Below are 15,583 nucleotides of genomic sequence, written 5' to 3'. Positions count from 1 at the left end.
GCTTCCCAAGGTGCTGGGATTACAGGCGTGAGCCACCGTGCCCGGGCAGTTTTCTTAATTGTTAAGAATTTTGTTTATCCTTTTTCCCGTCAGTGAACAATCGGCTGCTTCAACTTTTGCGTTATTGTGAATAAAGCTGCTACGAACATGGGTGTGCAAATATCGTTTCAAATCCTTGCTTTCAGTTCCTTTGGGTATATACTCAGAAATGGGACTTTTCTATGGTAGTTCTAGTTTTTAATGTTTTGAGGAACCACCATTATTTTTATTTTTATTTATATTTATTTATTTATTTCGATAGGGAGTTTTGCTCTGTCCCCAGGCTGGAGTGCTGGAATGCAATGGAATGATCTCGGCTCACTCTGCCTCCCGGGTTCAAGCGATTCTTCTGCCTCAGCCTTTTGAGTAGCTGGGATTACAGGCGCCCGCCACCGCACCCAGCTAATTTTTGTATTTTTGTAGAGATGGGGATTTCACCATGTTGGCCAGGCTGGTCTTGAACTCCTGACATCAGGTGATCTACCCACCTCTGCCTCTCAAAGTGCTAGGAGTACAGGCATGAGCCACAGCACCCGGCCCATACTGCTTTTCTTTCTCTTTTCTTTTCTTTTCTTTCTTTTCTTTCTTTCTTTTTTTTTTTTTTTTTTTTTTTGGAGATGGAGTTTTGCTCTGTGGCCTGGACTGGAGTGCAGTGGCGCGATCTCGGCTCACTGCAACCTCTCCCTCCCGGGTTCAAGTGATTCTCCTTCCAAGTAGCTGGGATTCCAAGTAGCTGGGATTACAGGCGTGCACCACCATGCCTGGCTAATTTTTTGTATTTTTAGTAGAGACGGGGTTTTTGCCATGTTGGTCAGGCTGGTCTTGAACTGCTAACCTCATGATCCGCTTGCCTCAGCCTCCCAAAATGCTGGGACTACAGGCGTGAACCACCACCCCCAGCACATACTGTTTTTCATAGTACACCATTTTACATTCCTACCAACAGTGCACAAGGGTTCCTTGTCCACATCTTTGCCCACATTTGCTACTTTCTGTTTTGTTTGTTGATTTGTTTTTGCCTTATAGTAGCTGTCCTAATGGCTTTAAGGTAGTGAAAGCGAGCACTTTCAGCCGGACGTGCTGGTTCATGCCTCTAATCCCTGCACTTTGGGAGGACGAGGCGGGCGGATCACCTGAGGTCGGGAGTTCGAGACCAGCCTGACCAACATGGAAGAAACCCCATCTCTACGAAAAATACAAAATTAACCGGGTGTGGTGACACATGCCTGTGATCCCAGCTACTCGGGAGGCTGAGGCAGGAGAATCGTTTGAACCTGGTAGGCAGAGGTTGTGGTGAGCCGAGATCACGCCATTGCACTCCAGCCTGGGCAAGAAGAGCAAAACTCTATCTCTAAATAAATAAATGAATACATAAATAAGAAAGTGAGCACTTTCTTTTTTTTTTTTTTTTTTTTTGAGACAGAGTCTTGCTTAGTCGCCCAGGCTGGAGTGCAGTGGCACGATCTCGGCTCACTGCAAGCTCCGCCTCCCGGGTTCACGCCATTCTCCTGCCTCAGCCTCCCGAGTAGCTGGGACTACAGGCGCCCGCCGCCTCGCCCGGCTAATTTTTTGCATTTTTAGTAGAGACGGGGTTTCACCATGTTAGCCAGGATGGTCTCGATCTCCTGACCTCGTGATCCGCCCGCCTCGGCCTCCCAAAGTGCTGGGATTACAGGCGTGAGCCACCGCGCCCGGCAAAAGTGAGCACTTTCACCCATATTCAGATGAGAATTGGCAAACTTTTTCCGTAAAGAGCCGAGTAGTAGTGTAAACATGCTGACCCTCCAGGGTCCCATACAGTTTTGCAATTCTTTAGTTCCGCCCCTGTAGTGCAAAAGTAGCTGTAGATAATCTGTAAATGATGTGTGGCCGTGGCTATTTTCCTATAAAGCATAGTTCATGGGCACTGACAGATGAATTTCATATAATTTTCACAATCCCCAAAATATTATTTTGGCTAGTCATGGTGGCTCATGCTTGCAATCCTAGCCCTTTGGGAGGCCAAAGCAGGAGGATTGCTTGAGGCCAGGAGTTTGAGACCAGCCTGGGAAACAAAGGGAGACCCTCTCCCTCATCTCGAGAATATTAAAAAAATTAAAAATTAGTGGGTGTGGTGGCGCATGCCTGTAGTCCCAGCTACACTGGGAGGCTGAGGTGGGAGGATCGCTTGAACCTGGAAGGTCGAGGCTGCAGTGAGTTATGATTGTACCACTGCACTCCAACCTGGACAACATAGTGAGACTCTGTCCCTAAAAATATTTTTTAAAAAAATTCTTTTGATTTTTGCCAACCATCTAAAAACGTAAAAACCATCCTTGACTTGAGGGTTTTGATAAACTGCTGGGAAGAGAACCCCTGCCTTATATGACACTGGGACAGTCTCTCCCCCGAGATTCTGGGACTTTATCCCCAAAGAGTACCACAGTGCCTGGCACATAATAGGCACTCACTAAACGCAAGTGGAATGAATGAATGAAGGAATGAATGAATGAAGTGCCCTGCCCTCTGCTGTCATGCTGGGGTCTTTACACTAAGTCGGGGTCTCTCTCTGTGTTCTTAGGGCCCTCCTCAGGACCTGTCTGTTCATCTCTGGTGAGTAGAAATATTTCTTATTTTGTTTCAATGAGAGGTTTCTGGGTTGGGGTTCCAGGCTGGGTATGGGAGGAACCTCCGACCCAATTAGTTATGCATTCTGTGTTCCCTGAGCAGCGACTTCTGAATCTAGCTCTGGGCTGGGGGCTGCTGGGGATGGGAAGGACAAAGGAGGGCCCCTGACCTTGGGAGATGATGGTCTTGTTGGACGGAAAATAGTTATGATGATGATGATGATGGTGATGATAGTGGTGATGGTAACGATGATGATGATGACGATGATGATAATGATGATGTGACGGTAACGATGATGATGATGATGACGATGGTGATGATGACGATGACGACGATGATGATGATGGTGATGGTGATGATGATGATGACAATGACGACGATGATGATAATGATGGTGGTGGTGATGGCAACGATGATGATGATGATGGTGATGATGATAATGATGGTGATGATGATGATAATGATGGTGGTGGTGATGGTAACGATGATGATGATGACAATGATGATGATAATGATGATGGTGGTGATGGTCATGACAGTCCCAGTTGTTTTTGTAGGATTTTTTGTCTTGCTTGTTTGTTTGTTTTGCACCTCTAGCATGTCAAGCATATAGGGGTGGAGGTTTACAGTGTGGCTTTTGGGACCTGCTGACCTGGATTCAAATTCTGACCCCAACCTTACCTAGCTGTGTGACCTTGGGCTGGTAAATTAACCTCTCTCTGTTTCAGCATTCCACTCTGGAAAATAGCTTAATGACAGTATCTACTTCATAGTGTTGTTAGGAGGTGTACATGAGTCTGTCAAGTGCTTAGTCCTGATCCTGACACATAATGAAGACTTTATACAGCATTAGTTGTTATTATTACTACATTTAATCTGTTCTAAGATGCATGTTTTTTTTTTTTTTTCCCTTCACATGGGAACATCTCTGTCATTGAAATGACTCTTGTGATCCACAGTATCCATCTTCGGCTGAATTTTATAGGCAGGAAATGTTCTTTCATGATGGCACATAAAAGAATGGTGCATTGAACAATTGCTGGCACCTCAGCTCTTTAATGAGCTTCTTTAATTTTCACAAAAGCCCTTTGGAAAATAGATTTGATTCTCACTCCCTGTCCCCTACTTTCTTCTTTTCTTCTTCTTTCTTTTTTTTTTTCAAAGGAGGCTGAGGAGGGGAAGTGACTTACTTAACGTCATATGGTGAGGATATGATGGAGATGGGATTTGAACCCAAAGCCTCAGTGCCTCAGTTTACCGTCTCTTGCTAGTAATAAAACACAGCATGATTATGCTCCCATCTTCTTGTTGCCCAGGCTGGAGTGCAGTGGTGTGATCTCAGCTCACTGCAACCTCCACCTCCCAGGTTCAAGCGATTCTCCTGCCTCAGCCTCCCGAGTAGCTGGGATTACAGGCACCTGCCACCACACCCAGCTAATGTTTTATATTTTTAGTAAAGACAGGGTTTCACCATGTTGGCCAGGCTGGTCTCGAACTCCTGACCTCATGTGATCCACTCTCCTCGGCCTCCCAAAGTTCTGGGATTACAGGTGTGAGCCGCCACGACTGCCTGACGCTCCCACCTTCTAAGTGCCTACCACATAGTAGCAGGTGCACTGTTGCCATTTATAAAAAATGTGCATCTATGGCATCTCCCTCTTCTCAGAAGAGGAAATTGAGGCCCAGAGAGGCAAAACCATTGCCGAGGTCTTAGAACGCGCAAGGGGCAGGGTCAGGATTTGAACCATGGTCTCTTGCGTTAGCGCTCCTTCCGCCCTTCCACACCAAGATGCGGTCAGTGGGGTGGGGACCAGGGTGAGACCAGGGAGGCTCTCTTGTGGGTGCAAGATTTAAGGGGACGCTGAAAATCGCAGTGATTAAGGTCCATCATGTTTTAATGCAACATTAAAAAAATCAAAAACAAGGCAAAAAAAAATTCGAGATGAACAAATATCAAAATTGTAACTAAAGACAGGGTCCAATAGAGCCGGGACTAAGAGGAGGTGGGTGAGGTGAGTCGGGCAGTCAGATTCTGTCTTTATTCAAAAATTTGACGTTTGTTCATCATGGTTTCTTTGCATTCATTAAAAAAAAAAGTTAAACACCAACCTGAACCAGATTTGCATTTATTTTTTAAAATTGAGGTGAAATTCGGCTGGACATGGTGGCTTATGCCTGTAATCCCAGCCCTTTCGGAGGCCGAGGCAGGTGGATCACTTGAGATCAGAAGTTCAAGACCAGCCTGGGCAACATGGTGAAACCCTGTCTCTACTAAAAATACAAAAATTAGCTGGGCATGGTGGCGCACGCCTGTAATCCCAGCTACTCGGGAGGCTGAGGCAGGGGAATCGCTTGAACCTGGGAGGTGGAGCTTCCAGTGAGCCGAGATTGCGCCATTGCATTCCAACCTGGGCGACAGAGTGAGACTCTGTCTCAAAAAAAAAATAATAATAAATTAAATTTTTTAAAATGAGGTGAAATTCATACAACATAAAATTAACCTTGTAATGATTACTGGCATTTCTATTTCTATTCATATTTACATTTATATTACATATTAACATTTACATGATGTTAGATATTATACGCAATTACATATGGTTTATAATTAATACTTACTCTTTACATTGTGTATTTATGCTTATAACCTATTATATATTATGCCACATATCATAATATATATTTATATTATGCTATTTTTATCACAAATTAATGCTTTTTATTTATATTGCACATTTATGTTTATATTATATTATACAGTATATAGTATATTATAATATAGATTTATATATTACCTATTTACATTTATATTTTATTAGATTTATATACAATTACATATAATACATAACTTTTATTCTTTATATTGTATATTTACATTTATATCTTATATCACATATTATACCATATATCATAACATATTTATATTACAGATTTACCTTTATATTATGCTATATATTCTAGATAATTAACATTTGTTATTTATATTGCACATTTATGTTTATATATCATATGCATTATATAGTACACTATACTGTAGCTTTATATATTACATATTTACATTTACATTATGTTTGGTGACATAAAGTTATATATTATGCATAATTAATATGCATTATTTATATAATGTTACATTTATGTCATATTGTAATTATATATTTTAATATACATTTACGTTAACATGACATATTTACACTTATATAAAATTATATACTATGTATAATTATGTATTATGCATAATTAATATTCTTTATTGTATGTTACATTTCTATCATGTTGCACATTATACACTATAATATACATTACATTAATATGAGATATTTATGCTTATATGAAGTTATGTATTATGGGCTGGGCGTGGTGGCTCACGCCTGTAATCCCAGCACTTTGGGAGGCTGAGGCGGGTGGATCACTTGAGGTCAAGAGTTCAAGACCAACTTGGCCTACGTGGTGAAACCCCGCCTCTACTAAAAGTACAAAAAATTAGCTGGGTGTGGTGTTGTGCACCTGCAATCCCAGCTACTCGGGAGGCTGAGGCAGGAGAATCGCTTGAACCTAGGAGGCAGAGATTGCAGTGAGCCAAGACCGTGCCACTGCACTCCAGCCTGGGCGACAGAGCGAGGCTCTGTCTCAAAAAAAAATTACATATTATGTATAATTATGTATTACATATAATTAATATGTATTATTTATGTTGTCCATTTACATTTATAGTATATGTTATACCATATATTTTACATTTACATAGACTATATATGGTGTATTCTATGTAATATAAATATTACATGTATATTTATATTATATTCACATTATATATTATAGTTATAGATAACTATCTATAATTATTATATATAGCTATCTACAATATAGAGTTATATATTATTATATAATGATTATGTTATATATTATATATAACTATTATTTATATTGAATATTTACATTCACATTATAAATATATTCATGTTACATTTACATTCAGTGGCTTTTTTGTTTTTTTTTTTTTTGGAGACAGAGTTTCTCTCTGTTGCCTGGGCTGGAGTGTAGTGGTGTGATCTCAGCTCACTGCAACCTCCGCCTTCCGAGTTCAAGCGATTCTCCTGCCTTAGCCTCCTGAATAGCTGGGATTACAGGTGCCCGCCATCAAGCCCAGCTAATTTTTGTTTAGTAGAGACGTGGTTTCATCATGTTGCCCAGGCTGGTCTCGAACTTCTGACCTTGTGATTCGCCCACCTCGGCCTCCCAAAGTGCTGGGATTACAGGCGTGAGCCACCGCGCCCGGCCAGTGGCATTTAGTATATTTGCAATACTGCGCCGCCATCACCGCCATTTAGCTCCAAAACATTCTCATCACCCCCAAGAGAAACCCCATCCCGGGCAGTTGCTCCTGCCTCCCGCAGTCCCCGGGAACCAAGAGTCTCCTTCCCGTCTCAGCGGATTGGCCTGTCCTGGACATTTCCTACAAGTGGAATCCCACATTGTGTGGCCGTTCGTTCCTGCCTTCCCTCACTGAGTGCGAGGTTTTGAAGGCTCATTTCTATTGTAGCCCATGTCAGTGCTGCTTCCCTTTTGATGGCTGATTTTTTATTCACTGTGGTTTCTAAGAATCACATTAGAATACTGTGTGTTTTACTTATTGTCATTAGAATACTGTGTATTAGAATATTACACAGTAATATTCTAATATTAGAAGACTGTGTGTATTAGGATACCGTGTGTTTTACTTATTGTCATTTACCTTGACGACTGGGTTTTTTGGCTCTCACTTACATTTTGCACCTGAGGCTCGTGATTCATTCTCCTTCCCCTACTTCTGTCCGGGTGACCACGGAGATGGGCACACAGTGAGCCTTCAGGAAATGCCCGGCGAAGCCATCGCCAAGTTCCAGAGACCCAGCCAGACCCAAAGGGCTGAGCCATCCCCCTGAGTCCGCGTGTCAGACCTTGGTGGTGACCTACAGAAGTGGAAGCCCGCTCCCCATGTCTGGGCTCCGGCCCCTGGCTCCATGGGGCCTACCTTGGTGCTGAAGGGCTGTTAGATCCAGGCTGTCACCAACTTAAAAAAATCAAGGGGGTTCAGGGGAAAAGGCAGCCTCCATATGGCAACAGGGGGACCCAGGCACGGAGGCCGTGCCACCTCTGTCCTTGGTGTCTCTTTGCAGGTACGCAGGCCCCATGGAACGGGCAGGGGCAGAAAGCATCCTCGCCAACCGCTCGGACGGGACTTTCTTGGTGCGGCAGAGGGTGAAGGATGCAGCAGAATTTGCCATCAGCATTAAGTAACTCCTCTCTCCCTGACCCATACCCTTTTGGGGCCTGGGCCCTGCAGGCCTGGGAAAAAGGATAGCCAGGTTTTACTTTATAGAAGTGTGCAGTAATAACGTCCACCTTTTACTGAACCCCTGCTGGGTCCCAAGTGCCTTTCACCTTTCTTATTTCTTTTAATTGACAACCACAAGAAAGAGATAGGATTCCTATAGAGGCTCAAAAAGGCTTTTAAAAATTAATTAATTAATTTGAGTCAGAATCTCCCTCTGTCGCCCTGACCTTTCTTTTTTCCCTTTTCTTTCTTTCTTTCTTTCTTTCTTTCTTTCTTTCTTTCTTTCTTTCTTTCTTTCTTTCTTTCTTTCTTTCTTTCTTTCTTTCTTTCTTTCTTTCTTTTCTTTCTTTCTTTCTTTCTTTTCTTTTCTTTCTTTCTTTCTTTCTTTCTTTCTTTCTTTCTTTCTTTCTTTCTTTCTTTTTCTTTCTTTCTCTCTCTCTCTCTCTCTTTCTCTTGCTTTCTTTTCTTTTCTTTTCTTTCTTTGGAGACCAGAGTCCCTCTGTCACCCTGGGCCTGGAGTGCAGTGGTGTGATCTCAGCTCACTGCAACCTCCGCCTCCCAGGTTCAAGCGATTCTCCCGCTTCAGACTCCCGAGTAGCTGGGATTACAGACGCCCGCCACCTCGCCCAGCTAATTTTTGTAGTTTTAGTAGAGATGGGGTTTCTCCATGTTGGCTAGCCTGGTCTCAAACTCCTGACCTCAAGTGATCCACCTGCCTTGGCCTCCCAATGTGCTGGGATTACAGGCATGAGCCATCGTGCCTGGCCTGAAGGCTTTTATTTTTAACCAATTTTCATATATATATATATATCTTTTTCTTTTTTTTTTAATTTCCAGGAATTTCTAATTTTTAAAAATTTATTTTATTATTATTATTATTTTTTATTTTTTATCTTTTTGTGACAGAGTCTCTCTCTATTGCCCAGGCTGGAGTGCAGTGGTATGATCTCAGCTCACTGCAACCTCTACCTCCCAGGTTCAAGCGATTCTTCTGCCTCAGCCTTTTGAGTAGCTGGGATTACAGGTGCATGTCACCATGCCCGGCTAATTTTTTTGTATTTTTAGTAGAGACAGTGGGGTGGTGGGGGCAGGGCAGTTTCACCATGTTGGCCAGGTTGGTCTCAAACTCCTGACCTCAGATGATCCACCCGCTTCGGATTCCCAAAGTGCTGGGATTACAGGCGTGAGCCACCGTGCCTGGCCAATATTGTGCCCATCTTTATGTCCATGTGTACCCAGTGTTTAATCCCTGCTTATAAGTGAGAACATGGGTTATTTGGTTTTCTGTTTCTGTGTTAATTGGCTTAGGATAATAACACCCAGTGCATCCACGCTGCTGCAGTACACATGATCTTATTCTTTTTTATGGCTGTATAGTATTCCATAGTGTATATGTACCACATTTTCTTATCCAGTCCACTGTTGATGGGCACCTGGGTTGACTCCAGGTCTTTGCTATCGTGAGTGGTGCTGTGATGAACATACGAGGGTGTGTGTCTTTTTGGCAACACAATTACTTTTTCCTTTGGGTAGATACCCAGTCCTGGGGTTGCTGCATCAAATGGTGGTTCTATTTTTAGTTCTTTGAGAAACCTCCAAACTGCTTTCGACAGTAGCTGAACCAATTTACATTCCAACCTACAGTGCAGAAGAAATCCCTTCTCTCACATGTTGCTGAGTTTGTAATTTCGTTTTTATTTTTGGCTCCTGTGAATTTCCCTTACTTTTTTTTTTTTTTTTTTTGTAGAGCTCAGCATTTTTTTTTCTCAACATTTCTAGGGTTTTTGTAATGGGAAGAGGTTTTTGTTGTTGTTGTTTCTTGTGTGTTTGTTTGTTTTTGATCTAGTTTGCCAGATGAGCAGGAGTGGAGGTCTCCTCCAAGGCCCCTTTTAGTCTATGTCCACCGTATTGACAGAAATGGGTTTCTCCTCCCTCTTCCTTTATATCCTGTGGTCGTCTATATTGGTGGAAGGGGAGGTCTCTTCCTGTCTATTCTAGAACACTGCTTTCTTTACAAGGCCCTACTGACTTCTCAACAAACGTGTGAGTCAGGGAAGATGATTCCTCTTCTACGAGAGGAAGACATGAAGGCTTAGAGTAGCAAAGGCCCCAAGGAATGGGTTCTGTTGGGACAGCTTCAGGGTTTGGGTTCCAGCAGTTACTCTTCCCTGAAAGGGTCAAGGTTGCTTCTTCCGTGACTGGGGCTTGGTGGGGAACGGGCCTGGTCCCCGGACTCAGGGCCCGGTGACCATCTGGTTCCAGATATAACGTCGAGGTCAAGCACATTAAAATCATGACAGCAGAGGGACTGTACCGGATCACAGAGAAGAAGGCTTTCCGGGGGCTTACGGTAAGGGCCAACGTCCGCTCAACCCCAGCTTTCCAGAACCTAGGAGGACCCTCCCTGCACCTGCGCCTTGGGACCCCCTTTTCCTACATTCAGGGTGACCCCCCTTCAGTGGCACTACAGTGAAAGTGACCTTAAACTTATGTTCTTAATGATGAACAATGGGAGTAATAATGACTAACAGCAGTTGAGTATTGACAGAGCATTTAAGTGTAAGATATATTAATTTTTAAATTTTATTTATACATATATACATATGTTATGTATATATGTATGTGTGTATATATGTATATATACATATATGTATGTGTGTATTTAAATTTTGCTTACATATATACTACATATGTATACATACATATGTAGTATATATGTATATATGTGTGTCTCTTTATTTATATAGATAGATAGATTGAGAGAGAGAGAGTCTTGCTCTGTTGCCCAGGCTGGAGTGCAGTGGTGCAATCATAGTACACTGACTGCAGCCTCAAATTCCTGGGCTAAATAATCCTCTCGCCTCAGCCTCCTGAGTAGCTGGGCCTATAGGCATGCACCATCATGCCTGGCTCATTAAAAAAATTTTTTTTTTGTCGTGATGGGGACTTGCTTTGTTGCTCAGGCTGGCCTTGAACTCCTGGGCTCAAATAATCCTTCTGTCTTGGCCTCCCAAAGTGTTGGGATTACAGATGTGAGTTACTGCATTCAGCCCTCAAATATGTTCTAGATAGGAACCTAATTAATCCCCTCAACCGTCTTTCTGAGTCCCCATTTCACAGATGGGCAAAACTGAGGTTTACTCCTCATCTAGCTTCACTGAATGGCAGACCCATAGCTTGTCTTTGCCTAATCTGCTGCATAATTGTTTTGGCAATAATTCAAATGCCTTTTGAATGTTCTTACTTCTGTTTGGTGCCTTGTAATTTTCAGCCATATTTTAGACATTTTTAGGCCTAGTGGTCTAAGGCATATGGTTTTTACCCATGGTCTGTGAGCCCTTGAGAAGCTGAGTCCTCTGAAAGAAAGTCCAGAATTGTGCATGCATCTATATTTTTTGTCTTAGATTTCACTCGATTCTCAAATGGATCCTTGACTCCCCCAAAGGTTAATTTATTCAACAAATCTCTTTTTTCCTCCATACTTTTTATTCTGAAACACGTTCCCCCAATTTTTAACTTCTGAAAAATTTCAGACAAGTTGTTGGAATAGGGTAATCAGTATCTATGAACCTTTCATATAGGTTTACTTTAAAAAAAAATACAAGAGACAGAATCTTGCTCTGTGGCCCAGGCTAGAGTGCAGTGTTGTGATCATAGCTCACTGTAGCTTCAAACCCCTGGGCTCAGGCGATCCTCCTTCCTCAGCCTCCTGAATAGCTGGGACTACAGGCATGCACTGTCATGCCTGGCTAATTTTTTAATATTTTGTAGAGATGGGATCTTGCTATGTTGCCCAGGCTGGCCTTGAACTCTTGGCTTCAAGTGATCCTCCCACGTTGGCTTCCCAAGGTGCTGAGATTACAGGCATGAGCCACTGCATCTGGCCCAATGATGATTGTTAATTGTAAATTAAGGCACGTGGCACCCATAGAAGGTTTCAAATTTGGCAAGCTAATTATCTGGCAAATTTATCACGAAGTGAATTAGTCCACTATTAGAAGAACTTGTTTTAGGCAATGTGGTGCCTTCCCCATAAATGGTCCTGGCTGCTCAGGAGGGTGATGAACTCCCCATCATGGGGGGCATTCAAGGGGTCACTTGCCAAAGAGGCCAGAGGCAGGGCCTGCTTTGTATGAGGAGTTGCATATGGCTCTTCCTAGCTCTGCCCCCTTATGGGCTGGCCTGCTGGGATAGCATCTGCCATGTTGTCCGCCTTCTAGGAGCTGGTGGAGTTTTACCAGCAGAACTCCCTAAAGGATTGCTTCAAGTCTCTGGACACCACCTTGCAGTTCCCCTTCAAGGAGCCTGAGAAGAGGACCATCAGCAAGCCAGCAGGTAGGAGGCCTCAGACTGGGCGCTTACAGCCCCAGCCCCTTCCCATTGTGGAGGGAAAGTTTGGGGATGACACTGACACCCCTTCCAATGGGTTTGCAGAGGTCGTATCTGTGCAGTAGCAGGAACCCCTTTCCACTCCTGTCTATCCCTTCATACATATATACACATACATATATATACACACATATATATATATATTTTTTGAGACAGAGTCTCACTCTGTTGCCTAGGCTGGAGTGCAGTGGTGCAATCTTAGCTCACTGCAACCTTTGCCTCCCACCTCCCAGGTTCAAGGGATTCTCATGTCTCAGCCTCAAAATAAAAAAATAAAAATAAAAATTCAAAAACAGTTTTATTTTCCGGCTGGGCGCGGTGACTCACACCTGTAACTCCAGCACTTCGGGAGGCCAAGGCGGGTGGATCACTTGAGGTGAGGAGTTCAAGACCAGCCTGGCCAACATGGTGAAGCCCCATCTCTACTAAAAACATAAAAACCAGCCGGGCATGGTGGCACAGGCCTGTAATCCCAGCTATTCAGGAGGCTGAGGCAGGAGAATCGCTTGAACCCGGGAGGCATAGGTTGCAGTGAGCTGAGATCGTGCCATCGCACTCCATTCTGGGCGACAGAGCAAGACTCTATCTCAAAAAAAAAAAAAAAAAAAAAAAAAAAAAGTCTTATTTTCTAAATTTGAATGGGAGGATGATGCTGGGAGGACAGTTGTATCCCCTTACAGCAGAGGGCATCTAATACTCTGCAACGAAGAGCACTGATAACTCCTTTATCTGGAGTTACCATCTCAAGAGCTTGTGCCCCCCGACAGGGAGTGCGTATCTGCCCCAGACCCTTTTCTCAGTTCTGTTCTCTCTCCACAGTGGGAAGCACAAAGTATTTTGGCACAGCCAAAGCCCGCTATGACTTCTGCGCCCGGGACCGATCAGAGCTGTCGCTCAAGGAGGGTGACATCATCAAGATCCTTAACAAGAAGGGACAGCAAGGCTGGTGGCGAGGGGAGATCTATGGCCGGGTGAGGCAGGCAGGGCTGGGTGACAGGGGGAAGGCATGGGGGTTGACCTGGTGGTGGAGGGGACAGGAATTGGGGACTGGAGAAGGTGAGGTGTGGCTCCCGTGGAGGTCTCTCTTGGTTGGAGGGAAGGAAGGGACACAGGGATGCCATTTATGCATTTATGCAACCTACCTGCATGTATTGAGCACCTGCTGTGTACAGACATGGTGCTGGGTGCCAAGGAGATAGACACAAGCACGGTACAAGGACTGCCCTCATGAAACTTATAATCGAATGTGGAGGACAGACTTACAACCAAGCAGTCATGACGCTGAGTGGTCAAGATTAACAAGGGTGCTGGTCACGGTGGCTTATGCCTGTAATCCCAGTGCTTTGGGAGGCTGAGGTGGGAGGATCTCTTGAGGCCACAAATTCGAGACCAGCCTGGCTAAAATAGTGAGATCCCACCTCTCCATAAATAAAAGTAAAAACATTAGTTGGGTGTGGTAGTGTGTGCTTGTAGTCCCAGGTACTCGGGAGGCTGAGGTGGGAGGATTGCTTGAGTCCAGGAGTTGGAGGCTGCAGTGGGCTATGATTGTGCCACTGCACTCCAGCCTGGGCAACAGAAAAAGACCCTGTGTTTAAAAAAAAAAAAAGAAAGAGGCTGGGCGCGGTGGCTCACGCCTGTAATCCCAGCACTTTGGGAGGCCGAGGTGGGTGGATCACAAGGTCAGGAGATAAAGACCATCCTGGTTAACATGGTGAAACCCCGTCTCTACTAAAAATACAAAAAACATTAGCTGGGCGTGGTGGCGGGCGCCTGTAATCCCAGCTACTTGGGAGGCTGAGGCAGGAGAAAGGCGTGAACCCAGGAGGCAGAGCTTGCAGTGAACCAAGATCACGCCACTGCACTCCAGTCTGGGAGAAGAGAAGGAATTGAAACCCAAAAAAAAAAAAAAAAAAAAAAAAAAAAAAAAAGAAAGAATAAAAGAGATTGTGGTGGAAAATCGCAGGGCAGCGTGGGAGCACTGAGGGAGCCCCTGATCCACCCTAGGAGCAGATCAGGATGACTTCTGAAAGGCCAAACTGATTAACAAAGGATAAATAAAGTCATCCAAGTGAAAAGGTTGTAGATGTGTTGGGGGAAAGTGTTCCAGACAGAAGGACCAGCGTGTGCAAAGGCCCTGGGGTGAGAGGGTGATTGGCATGTTTGGAAAACGTCGAGGCAGGAGGCAGGGATCCGTGTCTGTCTTGCTCACTGCAACATCACACCAGTGCTTGGGACAGTGAGTGCCTGGCACACAGTAGGTGCCGAATCAGTACTGAATGTACAAAGAGGTAGAACTGGGACTAAACCACTGTGCTCAATTGCCTGCTTGAATTCCGACTCTAAGGAGTGGAATAGACCTTGGGGCTCTTGAAGTCCACTTGTTTCTGCCAAGTTCTTATTTTTGTTCCTTGAAGGCAGAGCACCTTCTTTATTTCATCCACTGATGACTTCTCAGTCTCTAGAATTCCGCCTTGATTACGATGATTTCTTAGAAACATTTGTGTGATGATGACAAGGACAGTGGTTAAAGCTTACATTCTCCTGGGGAAAACATACAAGAAAAAATGATCTGGATAATTGCATAGATGAGGAGTTTTGTTAAAACATTGGAGGGACAGTTTAATGAGCAGTGGAGGACAATTAGGGTTTGAGAGAGGCTTTTGGAGCATTGAGGAAGGATTGGGATGTAAAGGATTCATTCATCCGTCCATCCATCTACCCATCCATCCATCCATCCACAAATCATCCATTCATCTGTGCATCCATCCATCTCAACCTATGCATCTATCCATTCATCCACCCACCCTTCCATTCACCTATCTATTCATCCATCCACCTACCCACTCATTAAAACATTAATCTATCCATTAATCCACCATCCATCCAACATCTATTCATCCATTTCTGTCTGTGCATCCATCCATCTATCTATGCATGCAGCCATCTGTTAATCTATCTCTATATTTATCCATCCATCTACCTACCCATCAGGCCATTAATTCATCCATCCATCCATCCAACCACCATCCACCAAACATGTATCCATCCACCCATTCATCTATCTATCCATCCATCCATCCATCCATCCATCCATCCATCCATCCATCCATTACCTATCCATTATCTATCTATCGATCGATCTATTATCTATCTATCTATCTATCTATCTATCTATCTATCTATCTATCTATCTATCTTTCTACCTATCCACCTACCCATCAATCCAATAATCCA

The 15,583-nt window shown here is 43.8% G+C and overlaps 1 protein-coding gene across 3 annotated transcripts in view; it reads left to right on the top strand.

The window, feature by feature from the left end:
- The window catches only part of VAV1 (vav guanine nucleotide exchange factor 1), an 80,220-nt gene extending 66,457 nt beyond the window's left edge, over nt 1-13,763 (top strand). For all 3 annotated transcript variants that reach the window (XM_031660048.1, XM_031660047.1, XM_031660046.1), the window contains 5 exons: nt 2,600-2,631; nt 7,803-7,919; nt 10,223-10,310; nt 12,181-12,295; nt 13,169-13,763. In XM_031660048.1, the coding sequence (XP_031515908.1) occupies nt 2,600-2,631; nt 7,803-7,919; nt 10,223-10,310; nt 12,181-12,295; nt 13,169-13,548 (732 nt within the window). In that variant the 3' untranslated portion in view covers nt 13,549-13,763. The remainder of the gene's footprint in view (nt 1-2,599; nt 2,632-7,802; nt 7,920-10,222; nt 10,311-12,180; nt 12,296-13,168) is intronic.
- The last annotated feature ends 1,820 nt before the right edge of the window (nt 13,764-15,583 follow it).

The sequence above is a fragment of the Papio anubis genome, chromosome 20 (genome assembly GCF_008728515.1).
Source record: "Papio anubis isolate 15944 chromosome 20, Panubis1.0, whole genome shotgun sequence".
NCBI lineage: Eukaryota > Metazoa > Chordata > Mammalia > Primates > Cercopithecidae > Papio > Papio anubis.
The sequence above is the reverse complement of the archived record's forward strand: the minus strand, read 5'-3'. Positions and strand labels throughout refer to the sequence as shown.